Source organism: Carcharodon carcharias, chromosome 18 (assembly GCF_017639515.1).
Source record: "Carcharodon carcharias isolate sCarCar2 chromosome 18, sCarCar2.pri, whole genome shotgun sequence".
NCBI lineage: Eukaryota > Metazoa > Chordata > Chondrichthyes > Lamniformes > Lamnidae > Carcharodon > Carcharodon carcharias.
Window position 1 is genome coordinate 21,088,594 of NC_054484.1, and position 13,659 is coordinate 21,102,252.

Consider the following 13,659-nt stretch of genomic DNA (forward strand, 5'->3'; position numbering starts at 1 on the left):
GCCTTCTCGTTAAGATGCTGCAATCCCAGTGAAGGCATTCTCAGAGCTGTTACATAGGATTTTGACTTAGTAACAATTAAGGAATGGGGAGAGATGTACAACTCAGGCTATCACATGACAAGGAGGCACAGCAAATCCTGTTCCTATTTCCTAGTCCTCTGGACATCTTCATTGGAGACTGAGCAAGGATTCATCCCGGATAATGATGACAGCGTCATGGAAACATAGGACTTAGGGGGAAGGAGTAAGCCACTCAGCCTTTCAAGCCTGCTCTGCCATTTAATAAGATCATGGCTGATCTGCTTGTGGTCTCAACTCCACTTACTTCTCTGCACCCCCACAACCCTCGACTCCCTTGACTATCAATAATCTAACTCTGCCTTGAATAAATTAAATGACCCAGCCTCCACTGCTTTCTGGGGAAGAGAGTTCCACATACTAATGACCCTTGGGAGAAAAATATTCTCCTAATCTCTATTTTAAAAAGGGAAACCTTATTCTTAAACTGTGTGCCCTGGTTCTAGTCTCCCTTACAAGTGGGCGCATCCTCCTGATATCCATTCTGTAAGATCCTGAAGGGATTTGACATATTCCAATAATATTACCTCTCATTCTTCTAAACTCCAATAAGTATAGGCCCAACCAGCTCAACCCTTCCCCAGAAAATAGCCCCATCGTCCCAAGAATGAGTCACGTAAACCTTCTCTAAACTGCTTCTAACCAAGATCCAGGAGTTAAAGTGGCCTCATGAGTGCCAAGGTGGGCACTTCTTGCCCATTCCAGACATGGCCCCCACATTTGCACACAAATCAGAATTAAACTTGGGGCCTTCAATTCTGTTTATTATGCACATTCGGTCCAACTGGTGTATGCTGGTGTCTGCTGCCAGTCTCCTCATCAAACCTCATCAGCATAAGCTTCTATTCCTTTTCCCTCCTGTACTTATTAACCTTGCACTGCATGTTCACTGGGCACTCACTACTCTCCCTCCCTTGCTGAACAGTGCTCTCATTCACTGCAGCGCATGCCATTCTTCCTCCTTCACCTCATGTAGGTCGCCACTCTTCTACTCTCCTCACCGCAGGCTCCGCCACCATCGCCATGAACACAGCAGCAACGTTATTCTATCCTCACTCCCATGTCCACAAAATCTTCACATCGCTTCCATGCTCTCAATTTTCTGGTCATTCCTGTTCGCAAGTGTAAATTTTACATTCCACCTCCCGCCTCTCACCATCTCTATCTTATTTTGAGCTCCCAAAGCTAGATCTAAATCTTTTTCTGTTCACCCGTCACTTCTTTCTGTTACCAGTTTGGAAGCGGGAGTAAAAGTTTAGAAATTTTGGTCAATCATTAGCTACTCCAATATTGCATCAATTGAATGTGCTGGTTGGAAAGATTTGGTATCATGCACCAGGTCAGGACATTAAGTTGCCAGATAAAGTAGCCAAGACTGTCCACACGCAACAGCTCCTGGAATGAACATTCTTGTCCCAACCACTTTAGAGGGAGGGCTAGGTAGGTTTACATTGCAAAAGTTCGAAAACAACTTTGGAATCAAGGGGTTAACTGACAATTGGCCCACATCTAAAAACAGATGCTGACACATCCTTAATGCCAGGAAGAGGCTGCATCACCCAGCTCCTTCCCAAAGCCATGGTTCAGTCATTCCTCCTCAGGTCTCTTTCACTCACAAATCATACTGGATTTTCTACACTGCACTTCCTGACACAATAATGGGTTGGGAGTGGCTGCTAGCCACAGAAACTTGTACACAAATTTTGTTGAGCTTTGAAATTAAAAAAAATTCTACTTCCTGACGACTCTTGCTCAACTATCATGCTTCACTTTGGAATCAGTGGTGCTGTTGCTAAACTGCAACAGCATTAGGAAGAAGTGAGACAAACACACAAAATAGAAGGATCAGCTGATAGGGTTAGGTGAAGAGAAGTGTAAGGGGGGCCCTTGTACAGCAGGAGCATCTCTTTTTAAAAAAGAGAAATTCTACACGAAGCATCCATTTGTATTAAAGTTTTCAATTCAAAACTAGCTGAAACCCAGTCTAAGTGGTTATTATTTTATGTGGGGACATAATCTTAAGTCTAAGTTGGGGTGGAGGTGCAAAAATCAGGAAGCATTTTTTCCTACACAATAGATAGAAATAAGGTAGAGATGATCTAATCAAATGACGAAACAGACTCGACAGGTTGCAAGGCCTGCCCCAGTGTTCCAGTACAGTACCAAGGGGGTGCTGCACTGTCAGAGGTGTTATTTCCAAATAGAGATGCTAAACCCCATCCTTTCTCTCAAGTGAATGTAAAGACCTCATGGAACTTTAAAAAAAACAGCAAGAAAGTTTACTCAGTGACCTGGCCTTACTTAGAAGAATACAAAAATAGATTTGTCATTCTTCTCATTGCCATTTGTGGAAACTCTCTGCATGCAAATTGCCTGCCAGTTTCCCTACATTACAGTAGTAAGAGAACTTCAACAAGTACCTAATTAGCTGTGAAATACTTTGGGACATCTAAAGGTCCAGAAAGGACCTTCACAATCTCACAAGGGAGAGGCTTGGGGAATAATACATTGGCATTTAGAAACTGGACTAATATAGTCTTTTCCTCCAACATAATGTTCTCACATCCACAGCTGCATGGCAATTTCTTTAAGGGTACAGAGGTTGCGAGCTGAAACTCCCACCCTTATACATGGCACATTTGGGTTAGCATGCACAAGTTGAACAAATAACACTTAAACGTGGCACACTGCTTACTGCAGCCTATTCACAATCTGGACCACATTCTCCTATCCATTTCCCACAGTGGAAAGTAATAAGCAAACAAAACAAATTTGATACAGCACCTTAGAATGTAGTAAAACGCTATATAATGCAACATAAACCCATACAAACTAATCAACTTGGTCCAATTTACTTACGGTTGAAATACAATGTGGAAGCGGCAAGATGCAGCAGAATACTAGTACAATCAAAATTATGGAATACATAAGCCATTTGCACTCCTCAGTAAAGTTTGGGAGACAGACTTGGAGGAAGATTAAGTGGGAGCAAATCCTCAGTCCCAATTAGCACTTTCAGGCAGGGGCACAACGAAGCGGGAATGAAGACATGGGATAGTTGGAGAGTTTTAAACGGATCTTTTCCTTCGAGTAGAAGGCAGATCTTTGAAGGCCCACAGTGCAGAGAACCACAAGTTGATGGTCCGGGAAACAATCATCGTGGGAGTTCTCACACCTTCCCAGTACACTGGTTCAATATTCTTGACAAAATGATCACTTAAAGCTACTATCAATTCACATATATTAAAACATCTCAAATAGATAGGTCCGTTATAGAAAAGTGATTTTGACATAATTAGTTTCAGTATATAGACACCTGATGCTTTTCTGTACATGCTCATCTGTGGAGTGCAATCTTAAATCTTGTTTACAATTTAGCCATAGCCATTTTCAAAATTACTTGAAATGAAAAGAAAAATGGCTCTTTTGGATCACAGTGATGGATTAGCAAAAGCGCATACACAAAGCTGGCAGGCAAAATTACTTAAACATTCAGAAATATGGAAGCAAACTATTGCAACTCCCTTCCAACAAGATAACACCCCTCAAATTGGCAGCCATCAAAGCCACTATATAACCCATTTAAATTCAAAAGTACAGACAAATGTGCAGCAGCATTTCAAATAATGCAACTTAACAAAATATCTCTACTGTCCACGGAGGTCCAACTAATGAATTTATACAAACATCACGCCAGCAAATAATCCAAGCCTGTGGTGTAATTCCTAGCAACTTGTTCCAATATAAATTTCTACATCCACATGTATAATAGAAAATGTGTGCACTCTGACAGTGCCAAGTGAAAATTAGACACATCAAAATATTATTTTTGTCAGTCTAACATGGATTGGAACTTGGTATTTTTGCAGAATGAACCTACTCAGAGGTCATTAACAGTCATACTTTGCATGAAAGGATGGCCTTGAGATCGGTAAGTTTTTGGACATTTAAAGGGAATGACAGGATATGGGGTAGTGTAGGAAAGTGGAGTCAAGGCAGAAGACTAGCCATGATCTTACAGAATCCAGAGCAGGGTCGAGGGGCCATATGATATACTCAAGCTCCTATTTCTTATGTTGCTGCGTACACGCTTGTCAGTTTTTAAAAAAATTGTTCCCGGGATGCAAGTGGCACTGACCAGCATTCATTACTCATCCCAAATTGCCCTTGAGAAGGTGATGGTGAGCTGCCCTCTTGAACAGCTCATGTGGTGTAGGTACACCCACAGTGCTGTTAGGAAGGGAGTTCCAGGAGTCCCAGCGACAGTGAAGGAATGGCGATATATTTCCAATTCAGCATGGTGAGTGGCATGGAGGGGAACATGCAGGTGGTAGTCTTTCAACCAGTCTGCTGCCTTTGTTCTTTTGGGTGGTTGAAGTCACAGGTTTGGAAAGTGCTGTCAAAGGAGCCTTGGCACATTTGAAACGTCAGCCTTGGCTCAATGGTAGCAGTCCCATCTCTGACTCAAAGATGCGTGTTCAAGCCCCACTCCAGGGAGTTGAACACATATTCCAGGCTAACGCTTCAGTGTAGCACTGAAGGAGTCCCTCATTGTTGAAAGTGTCTTCTTCACAATGAGGCATTAAACCAGATGGACACGAACAATTTCACGGCATATTTTCAAGAGCAGGGGAGTTCTGCGAGTGCCCTGGCCAATATTTTTCCCTTGACCGCCATCAGATTAACTGGCTAGTTATCTTGTTACTGTGTATGGGAACTTGGTGTGCACACACTGGCTTTTGTCTTTTCCTACATAGCGCTTTGAATGTGGTCATGAAGTGCTTTGGGATATCCTGAGACTATGAAAGATCTATATAATTACAAGTTTGTTCACCCCCCCACCACTAGTTTTTCCAGCCTCGAAATCGAAACATCTGACAATTGATCCATGGCCCCTCAATGTGACTTGTGTAAAAATAGAAACATTTCCACAATGAGGCCATTCATCAGTGAGATATGCTTCTCGATCAAGATTTCTGACTGCACAAATTGGCAACAATTTATCCTGTAATAAAAGCAAAATACTGCAGATGCTGGAAATGGGAAATAAAAACTGAAAGTGAAGGAGAAACTCAGCAGGTCTGACAGCATCTGTGAAGGGAGGAACAAAATTAATGTATGACTCTTCAGAAATCCTGTTCAACTTGAAATGTTAACTCTGTATTTTTACAACAATTTTTCTGTTAGTCTGAACTTCCTTTCCTCCCCTTCACATATGCATGTAGTGTTTTCTTGCTAATGTCTGAATACTCACAATACTGGTTCAAAGTAGGTCTTCATATTACCATATGGGGCACCAGCTACTGCAAAGTTACTGCTCCCTGTATCAACCAGTATATTCATCTGTAAGTGAAGGAGACATAGCAAACATTACAAAGCAATGCATTCATTGGAAAAAAAAGAGGAAAAAGAGAACACAAGGAGTGGGCTCAACATTGGTAAGATGCAAGACTTAGTGCCTTCTGGAGAGGACACCAGAAAATTGGAGAGAAAAAAAAAAACTGGTGAGGGCAGGGGGAGTATTTAAACCTTTTCTGCCCCAGTATGAGCAAGAAGGGGTTCAAATTCTTAAAAATGGCACCTATCTCCCTCTATAGACACTCCTCCTATTAGGTTTAACCAGGATGACACTGGGTCAGAAACTAACCCACACTCGAGAAGGGGATCAATAGTTGTAATATTTAAATGAGACTTGCGCGCCTTAGATTTTAGGTGCAAGCAACTACAGGGAGATGAGAACTGCCAGGTTCAGCAGCTATTGGGTCAGGAGGAATGACCCCCGCCGTCATCACTCATCCCTTTCCAGCTATAGCCCATCTCCCACCCAACACACTCACTCAACCTGGGCCACTTGTCCCCATCCTCCCACCCCTTCCACGACCTGTCCCCTTTCTACCACACCCCTCCCAAGAGCTGGCATGGCAACCATTGCAGAAATACAGGTAGGAGTCACATTCACTGAAGGGGAAGGACAGGAGCAGAAGAGAGATGCCATGGGTGAGGATGTGGCATTTAAAGCATGGATCCAGAGCACATTCATTCCCCTTAATAAGTGGTTTTAAATTCTCATTTTCTCTTGTCCTTTTTGTTTGCTTTCAGTAATTGTTTCACTGACTGTTGAAACTTCCGCTCAGAACTTCATTTGATCAGACCCACACCAGTGGTCAAAGAATGATCCAGCCTAGAAGGCCACTCAGCCCATTGTCCTTTTGCTTTCTTTTTTCTTCAGTTATCTAATTCCTTTTAAATGCTGCAAGTGAGCCCTCATCTCTCTCTCTCCAGATTCCTATCAGGAAATGAAGCTGTGGGATTAATGTGCCACAGATTGGCTTTGACCTCCCTCATCCTGTGGTCACCAGGAACCCTCACATTCAATAGATTCAGGTGACCCTCAGTCAGATACTGCAGGGAGATAGGCGTCTGTAAAAGTGAATCTAGACAAGTTCAACATTTTTCAGATGTGGCTCAGTTGGTAGCACTCTGGCTTTGGAGTCAGGGAGGTATTTACGTTTTAAGTTCCACCCCAGAAACTTGAGCATAGAATCTAGGCTGACCTTCCCAGTGCAGTACTGTTGGAATGCTGCAGTGTCAAGAAGGACCATCTTTCAGATGAAACATTAAAGTAAGGGTCTATCTGCCCTCTCTGGCGGACACAAATGAGCACAATTTGAAGAATAGTCAGGGAGATCCCCACCCCCTGGTGTCCTGGACAATATGTATCCCTCAAATCAATAACACTACAACCAATTATCTGCTTATCCTTACGTTGCTGTTTGTGGGAGCTTGTGTGCAAATTGATGCTGTTTTCTCCACATTAAAACAATGGCTACACTACTAATGTATTTCATTGGCTGTAAAGCACTTTGGGACATCCTGAAGTTGAAAAAGGTGATAATTAAATGCAGCTGTTTGGTCTGGGCATCCAACACCAACATGGCCATGAGGCTGTGACTCCACATGCCCATAGTGGTACCAACTGCAATCTATACCAACAAGACATGGAAGAGAGCAGCAAAGGAGAGACATCTTTCACCAGTTTTGCCTACGTAATATCCGAAATAGGAGGAGTAGGCTATTCAATCCCTCAAGCCTGCTCCACCGTTCCATAAGATCATGGCTGATCTATTTGTGTAACATTCTGGGCATCGCACGGAAAGACATCACCACCAAAGAAGTGCTGCAGAGAGCTGCACAGAAGCACCTGCAGGGCCTCAAGAGAGATAACAGACTGGCAGGACATGTGTTTCACCTCCCGGACATACACCCCAGAGTGGCAATACAAAGGGCACCGCCAGATGGAACCGACAATGGGGCTGGCCAAAGGAGACCTAGCCAAGCCCATATAAGGAGGACCTTCAAGAGTGGGACATCATCTGGGCTAGAGCAAAAGAAACTGTGACAGAACAGGGCTAGTGGCAGAGTCTTGCTGGCCATAGTTCCTCCAACCTAGTGTGGGACAAAGTCTAAGTAAGTTGTTTAGAAAGGAGGCAAGAAAACTGGGGAGCATTGGCAAGGGGTGGAGGGAACTGTCCTCAAAGAAACAGTATCACTGGATTCTGTGCCATTGTGCAAACATTCTACTATCAGCTAGCCTTCAGAATTGCAATGTTTGGTCAATTAGCCCCGATTCTACAAAGCACTGACAACCTGTGACGCAGGACAATCAGACACGCAACCTGTCTGTCAGACAACATATGGAGGAGTTGTGGTCCAGCCATCTTTAGCAAAATAGGGCTATCCTTTCTGCTTCTGGAATTATTTTTGCCAACAGCTTTGGCTTAACACTGCACAGAAAATAATTCCATTAGGAGGCGGCAAAACAAGAGATGTCTCTGTGAAGCACATTGTTAAAATCCTAGTCACATGGGGGAAAAAAAACACCCACAGCCAACACTCCGGGTCACATGGAGCCACGTGAGGTACACTGGAGCCCTGAAGTCTAGCTTTCATGCAGAGAAAGTAGATGTATACGAGATGGAGTTGTGGGCTAGAAATTTTAAACAAGTCATTCAGGCGTGAACATCAAGGGATTCAGATAACTTACAATGTAACAATGTGACCTGTGTTGTAACAAAGTTCCCACCTTACTGCTCATGGTGAATCGGAGATTGTGCTGCTGGTGGCTCAGCTCTCATGATGCTGGGCACACAATGAGGCAAAGGAATCATTTAGCTCAAGTTAAAGCTTATTTAATTCATATATAGTGCTTTTAATGCTGCAAAACATTCCAGTGTGGTTCACAGAAGCATTATCAGACAAAACCTTTACACAGGACCACACATAAAGAGATAATAGGATAGGAAAAGGTGGATTTTAAATGAGCACCTTAAAAAGTTAGAGGAAGAGATGGAGTCAGGGAAAGATTTAATGCGAGGATTTCAGGGTTGGAGCAGGTTGGAGGCATCACTGATGGATCTATGTTTACTTTATCTTTTTGGATTGAAAATGGGGACTAGTCTACTTCCAACCTACTGGTACCTCCCATAAAATCTTATACTGCTCATGATTGCCTAAGTCTTCATCCTAGTCTTCTTCAACTATAAACAACATTTATCCACGATCCTTTGTTTCTTTTGAGCACCTCCCTGCCTCATTGCAATTCCGTGAAGTACCTTGGGAGGTGTGCCCACACAAAACTCGCTAGATAAATGACAGCTGTCGTACTAGCCTGCCAAGTTTATAATTGGAACTTTCAATTTTAATTTGGTTATCTCTGGCAATGGCATGGTACTGTCCCCCCACTTCAGCTGATGAATCAATGCTTCATGTTGAACACTACTTGGAGGAAGCACTGAGGGTGACAAGGGTGCAGAATCTACTCTGGGTGGGGGAATTAAATGTCCATCATCAAGAGCTACTCAGCAGCACCATTACTGGCCGAGCCCTAAAGGACATAGCTGCTAAACTGGGCCTGTGGCAGGTGGTGAGGGAACCAAGAGGGCAAAATCTTACTTGACCTCATCCTCACCAACCTGCCTGTTGCAGATGCATCTGTCCATGATGGTATCAGTAGCAGTGACCACTGTGCAGTCCTTGTAAAGACACAGTCCCATCTTCACCATGAGGATACCCTCAATCGTGTTGTGTGGCACAACCACCAAGCTAAATGAGATAGATTTCAAACAGACCTAGCAACTCAAGACTAGTCACCTAAGAGGCAATGTGGGCCATCAGCAGTCACAGAATTATACTCAACCACAATCTGTAACCTCATAGCCCGTCATATCCCACACTCTACCATTACCACCAAGCCTGGGGATCAACCCTTGTTGAAAGAAGAGTGCAGGGGGGGCTGCCAGAAGCAGCATCAGACATACCTAAAAATGAGTTATCAACTACTTACATGCCAAACAACATGGGATAGGCAGAGCAAAGTGATATCACAACCAACAGATTAGATCTGAGCTCTCCAATCCTGCCACATTCAGTCGTGAATGGTGGCAGACAATTGAACAATACATTGGAAGAGGAGGCTCCACAAACATCCCCATCCTCAATGATGGGGAAGCTCAGCACATCAATGCAAAAGATAAGGCTGAAATATTTGCAACAATTTTCCACATGAATCTTCTGCCATTAGTGCCAAGTGGATGATCTGTCTTGACCTCCTCCAGAGGTCTCCAGCATCATAGTTGCCAGTCTTCAGCCAATTCGATTCACTCCATATAATATCCTGAAACGGCTAGAGGCACTGGATACTGCAAAGGCTGTGACAGTATTCTAGCAATAGTACTGAAGACTTGTGCTCCAGAACTTACCACACCCCTAGCCAAGCTGTTTCAGTACAGCTACAACACTACTATACACCCAACAATGTGGAAAATTGCCCAGGTACGTCCTGTACACAAAAATCAGGACAAATCGAACTCAGCCAATTACCGCCCCATCAGTCTACTCTCCATCATCAGTAAAGTAATGGAAGGGGTCACCAACAGTGCTGTCAAATGGCACCTGCTTAGCAATAACCTGCCCACTGATGTTCAGTTTTGGTTCTGCCAGGGTCACTCAGCTCTTGACCTCATTACAGCCTTGGTTCAAACATGGGCAAAAGAGCTGAACTCCAGAGGTGAGGTGAGAATGACTGCCCTTGACATCATTACAGCATTTGACCGAGTGTGACATCAAGCAGCCCTAGCAAAACTGGAGTCAATGGGAATCAGGGGGAAAACTCTCATTGGTTGGAATCATACCTAGCGCAAAGGAAGATGGCAGCGGCTATTGGAGGTCAGACATCCAAGCTCCAGGACATTACTGCAGGAGTTCCTCAGGGTAGTGTCCTCAGCCCAACCATCTTCAGCTGCTTCATCAATGACCTTCCTTCAATCATAAGGTCAGAAGTGGGGATGTTCGCTGATGATTGCACAATGTTCAGCACCATTCACAACTCCTCAGATACTGAAGCAGTCCATGTCCAAGTGCGGCAAGACCTGGACAATATCCAGGCTTGCGCTGACAAGTGACAATTAACATTTGTGCCACACCAGTGCCAGGTAATGACCATCTCCAATAAAGTTTTTCAAATTTTTGTTTTGCCCAGAAAAGTTGCTCTAAGAGTCAGCTGATGATAGCAACCAGCATCATGTACCACCATTGGACCAACAGTTAATCTCCTTAACCAATGAGATTAAAGAACTGAGAAATAAACAGGGCAAGGGCTGAAAAGAGGGTGAATTAGAATGTATGAATTCAGTGTGGAATCAGTTACAGAAAGAGGGAGGGAGGGAGGGAGGGAGGGAGGGGGGGGGAAATATTAGATTGGGAGAGGGAGACACACAAAGGAAAAGATAGATAAAGAAAACTCAGTTTGGCATTTTTAACATCTGAAATAATTCACATTAAGGAATGAGCCTCCACACATAATTGTTCACTTTCTGGACAAGAGAGGTTGATTGGCAATCATTAACAATCATGTCATTTCAAAGATGCGCCGCTATTAATGACCAAACATAACTGTGGCGAGTTTAATGGAAAGTTAATTTGCAAACGCAGCAACCTCGGGAAACTCAAGGCGAGTTTAGCAAGTGACACAAAACTAACAGGAACTTGTGGCAACTCATCATCCATGTTTTTTTTTTGGGGGGGGGGTAGTCTCTCTTCCTAAATACTAATTATTTACTGATTTGGGGTATTGATCTGTATTTGGGATTGGCAGCATCTGGTCCAATATATGCAACTGGGGGGAGGGAGGGGCAGATGGCCAAAGAAACGGAGTTGGCCATAAATTGGACACAGTTAATAGGAATGTTTCCAGAGGACTGTAGGTTTTTTTTTTAAAACATATTTAGCCATGATTTAAGCTACTTTAATACCCATCATGAGCAAGCCGGTTCCGGGAAACACACAAGAGAAACTTTTGAACTCATAAAAATGTTCTTTCAGGACAACTTCTCCCGGTCAGAATTAAAAACGAGCAAAAAAAACATGTCTCACCTTCTGTGGTGGGGTCCCGATCAGCACTTCCAGGTAGTAGCCTCTCCCTACGTCTCCCTTCAGGTTGTTGAGCATATTCAAGAAGCTGACCGCGCCGGCAGCCTGAGAGGCGAGGGAGATGCCACCCAGCAGCGCGCTCCGCTTGTCCAAAAGCAACTCTCCCGAGCCATTGTAAGAGGAGATCCTAAGGGGGAGCAGGAGGTTTTCGGCCCGGGAAACACCTAACACCGGGAGGAGCAGCAGTAACAGCAGCAGCGAGCTCGCAAACAGCTTCATTTCAATAACCCCCACCACCAACCAAAGAAAAAAAAATACAGCCCCGCGTTCACTCCGTGGGAAAAAAAAACAGCGCCGCACGATTTTTGTTATTTCATCTTGATATTCCGGATTACTGAAATTAGTTCATTGTGGCTTTTTAATTCTCTACCCTCCCCGAGCTTTTAGATGTTTTAAAAATAACTTTTACCTACTTTTTCTTTTAAAACAACAAAACACAAACTATTGAAAGGTAAAATTTTGCACACATTGCTTCCCTTGAAACAAAAACTACTCAACATCCCAGAAAGGACTTCCCCAAACTTCACTTTAAACGGATGTGACGAGCCGCTGGAATGGAAAACTTTTGAAACGTTGTTCAGAGAGCTGGACAGACCCCTAGCGGTAATGCAGGGGTGGGGTGGGGGAACACCAGAACTCTTGGCTATCTTTAACTTGCAGAAGTTCTCTCCCCCCCCCCCACCTCTTTTAAGAGGGAGTCGGGAGTGTGAAGCTTTGGACAACGTGTTAATCAGCAGCTCTGCAGTTCCACGATAAACGCCAAACTATCGGCAGCTGCGTTCAAGGGGTGGGAAAGGAGCACAGGTTCTGTTGAAAGATCGTCGACCTGAGGCATTAACTCTTGTCTCTCTTTGTACAGATTTTTTTCCCCCCTGTTTTCCTGAGTCTGGTCCTGTATTTTCTGTTTTCACTTCAGTTTTTTTTTTGCATCTGCGCTGTTATGCTGGAATGCCATTCTTGGCTCAGTGACAAGCACCCTTACCCCTCAGTCAGGGGTTTTCAGGTGCAAGGCCCTCACCATGCAGAGACTTGATGACAAGTCAACAGGGGAGGGGATGGGATAGTGGTATTGCTGATGAACTAATAATCCAGAGACCCAGGCTTAATGCTCTGTGGACCTGGGTTTAAATTCTGCTATGGCTGATGGTGGAATTTGAATTCAATACAGAGCTGGAGTTAAAAGTCTGATGGTGACCATGAAACCATTCCTGATTGTTATTAAAAAAAAGCCATCAATAAATGCCCTTTAGGGAAGGAAATCTGCTGTTCTTAACTGGTCTGGCCTACACATGACTCCAGACCCACAGCAATGTGGTTGACTTTTAAATGCCCTCTCAACTAGCTGGCCTGGCCAGCGATGTTCACATTCCATGAATGAACGCCTACTGAAAACATCCACCGGACTGCCCAATGCAAGCACAAAAAGATACAAGACACTTGGCTGAATCAGAAAGCAGACCTTCAGTCATATGCAGACTGCAAAGGCTGGAACAGATTCTATGATGCCTTGAACTCTGCCCAAGGGCTCCAGTCCACTGGTTTGACACCAATCCTCAGTCAACGCTGCTCACAGAAAATGCCCAAATTTGAGAAAGATGGGTGGAGCATTGTAACCACATCCTCGATTGACCTTCATTTATCAAAGATGAAGAAGCCATCAACAGACTGGCACAGATTTGGCAGCTCTGTCGATGGTAAATGCTGAGTTGTTCAAATCCCAAAGGGAAACTTGAAACAACTGCCAACTTGTTTTGTAATTTGTATAAATTTTGAGATGCATGCCCTGAATTCAGTAATAATAAGACTACCAAAGTTTTTACAAACTATCTTAAATATTTATTAATAGAAGAAATGACTTTAAATACATAAATAGATCTACAAATTACTGCTATAATAATTTCTAAATCCCTTAATCGATCTCACTCCCGGTTACACTTAGGTTAAGGCAACTGTAAGACACAGATTTTAAAAGACCCAGGCAAAGAAACATGATACCCTGAACAAGTTGGCTTCCAAGTGAGTTTTCTTAACTATGGTCCTTTGAAAACAGCAGCTTGAAGCTTGGATGCTGAAGGCTTTTTCACACACTTGTAA

The 13,659-nt window shown here is 43.6% G+C and overlaps 1 protein-coding gene across 1 annotated transcript in view; it reads right to left on the reverse strand.

Moving 5' to 3' along the window:
• Positions 1–12,105, reverse strand: part of bace2 (beta-secretase 2) — a 71,990-nt gene extending 59,885 nt beyond the window's left edge. The window contains exons 1-2 of the mRNA XM_041211355.1: positions 11,509–12,105; positions 5,333–5,421 (exon numbers count right to left, since the gene is read on the reverse strand). Of these exons, the coding sequence (XP_041067289.1) occupies positions 5,333–5,421; positions 11,509–11,784 (365 nt within the window). The 5' untranslated portion in view covers positions 11,785–12,105. The remainder of the gene's footprint in view (positions 1–5,332; positions 5,422–11,508) is intronic.
• Between the last annotated feature and the right edge of the window lie 1,554 nt (positions 12,106–13,659).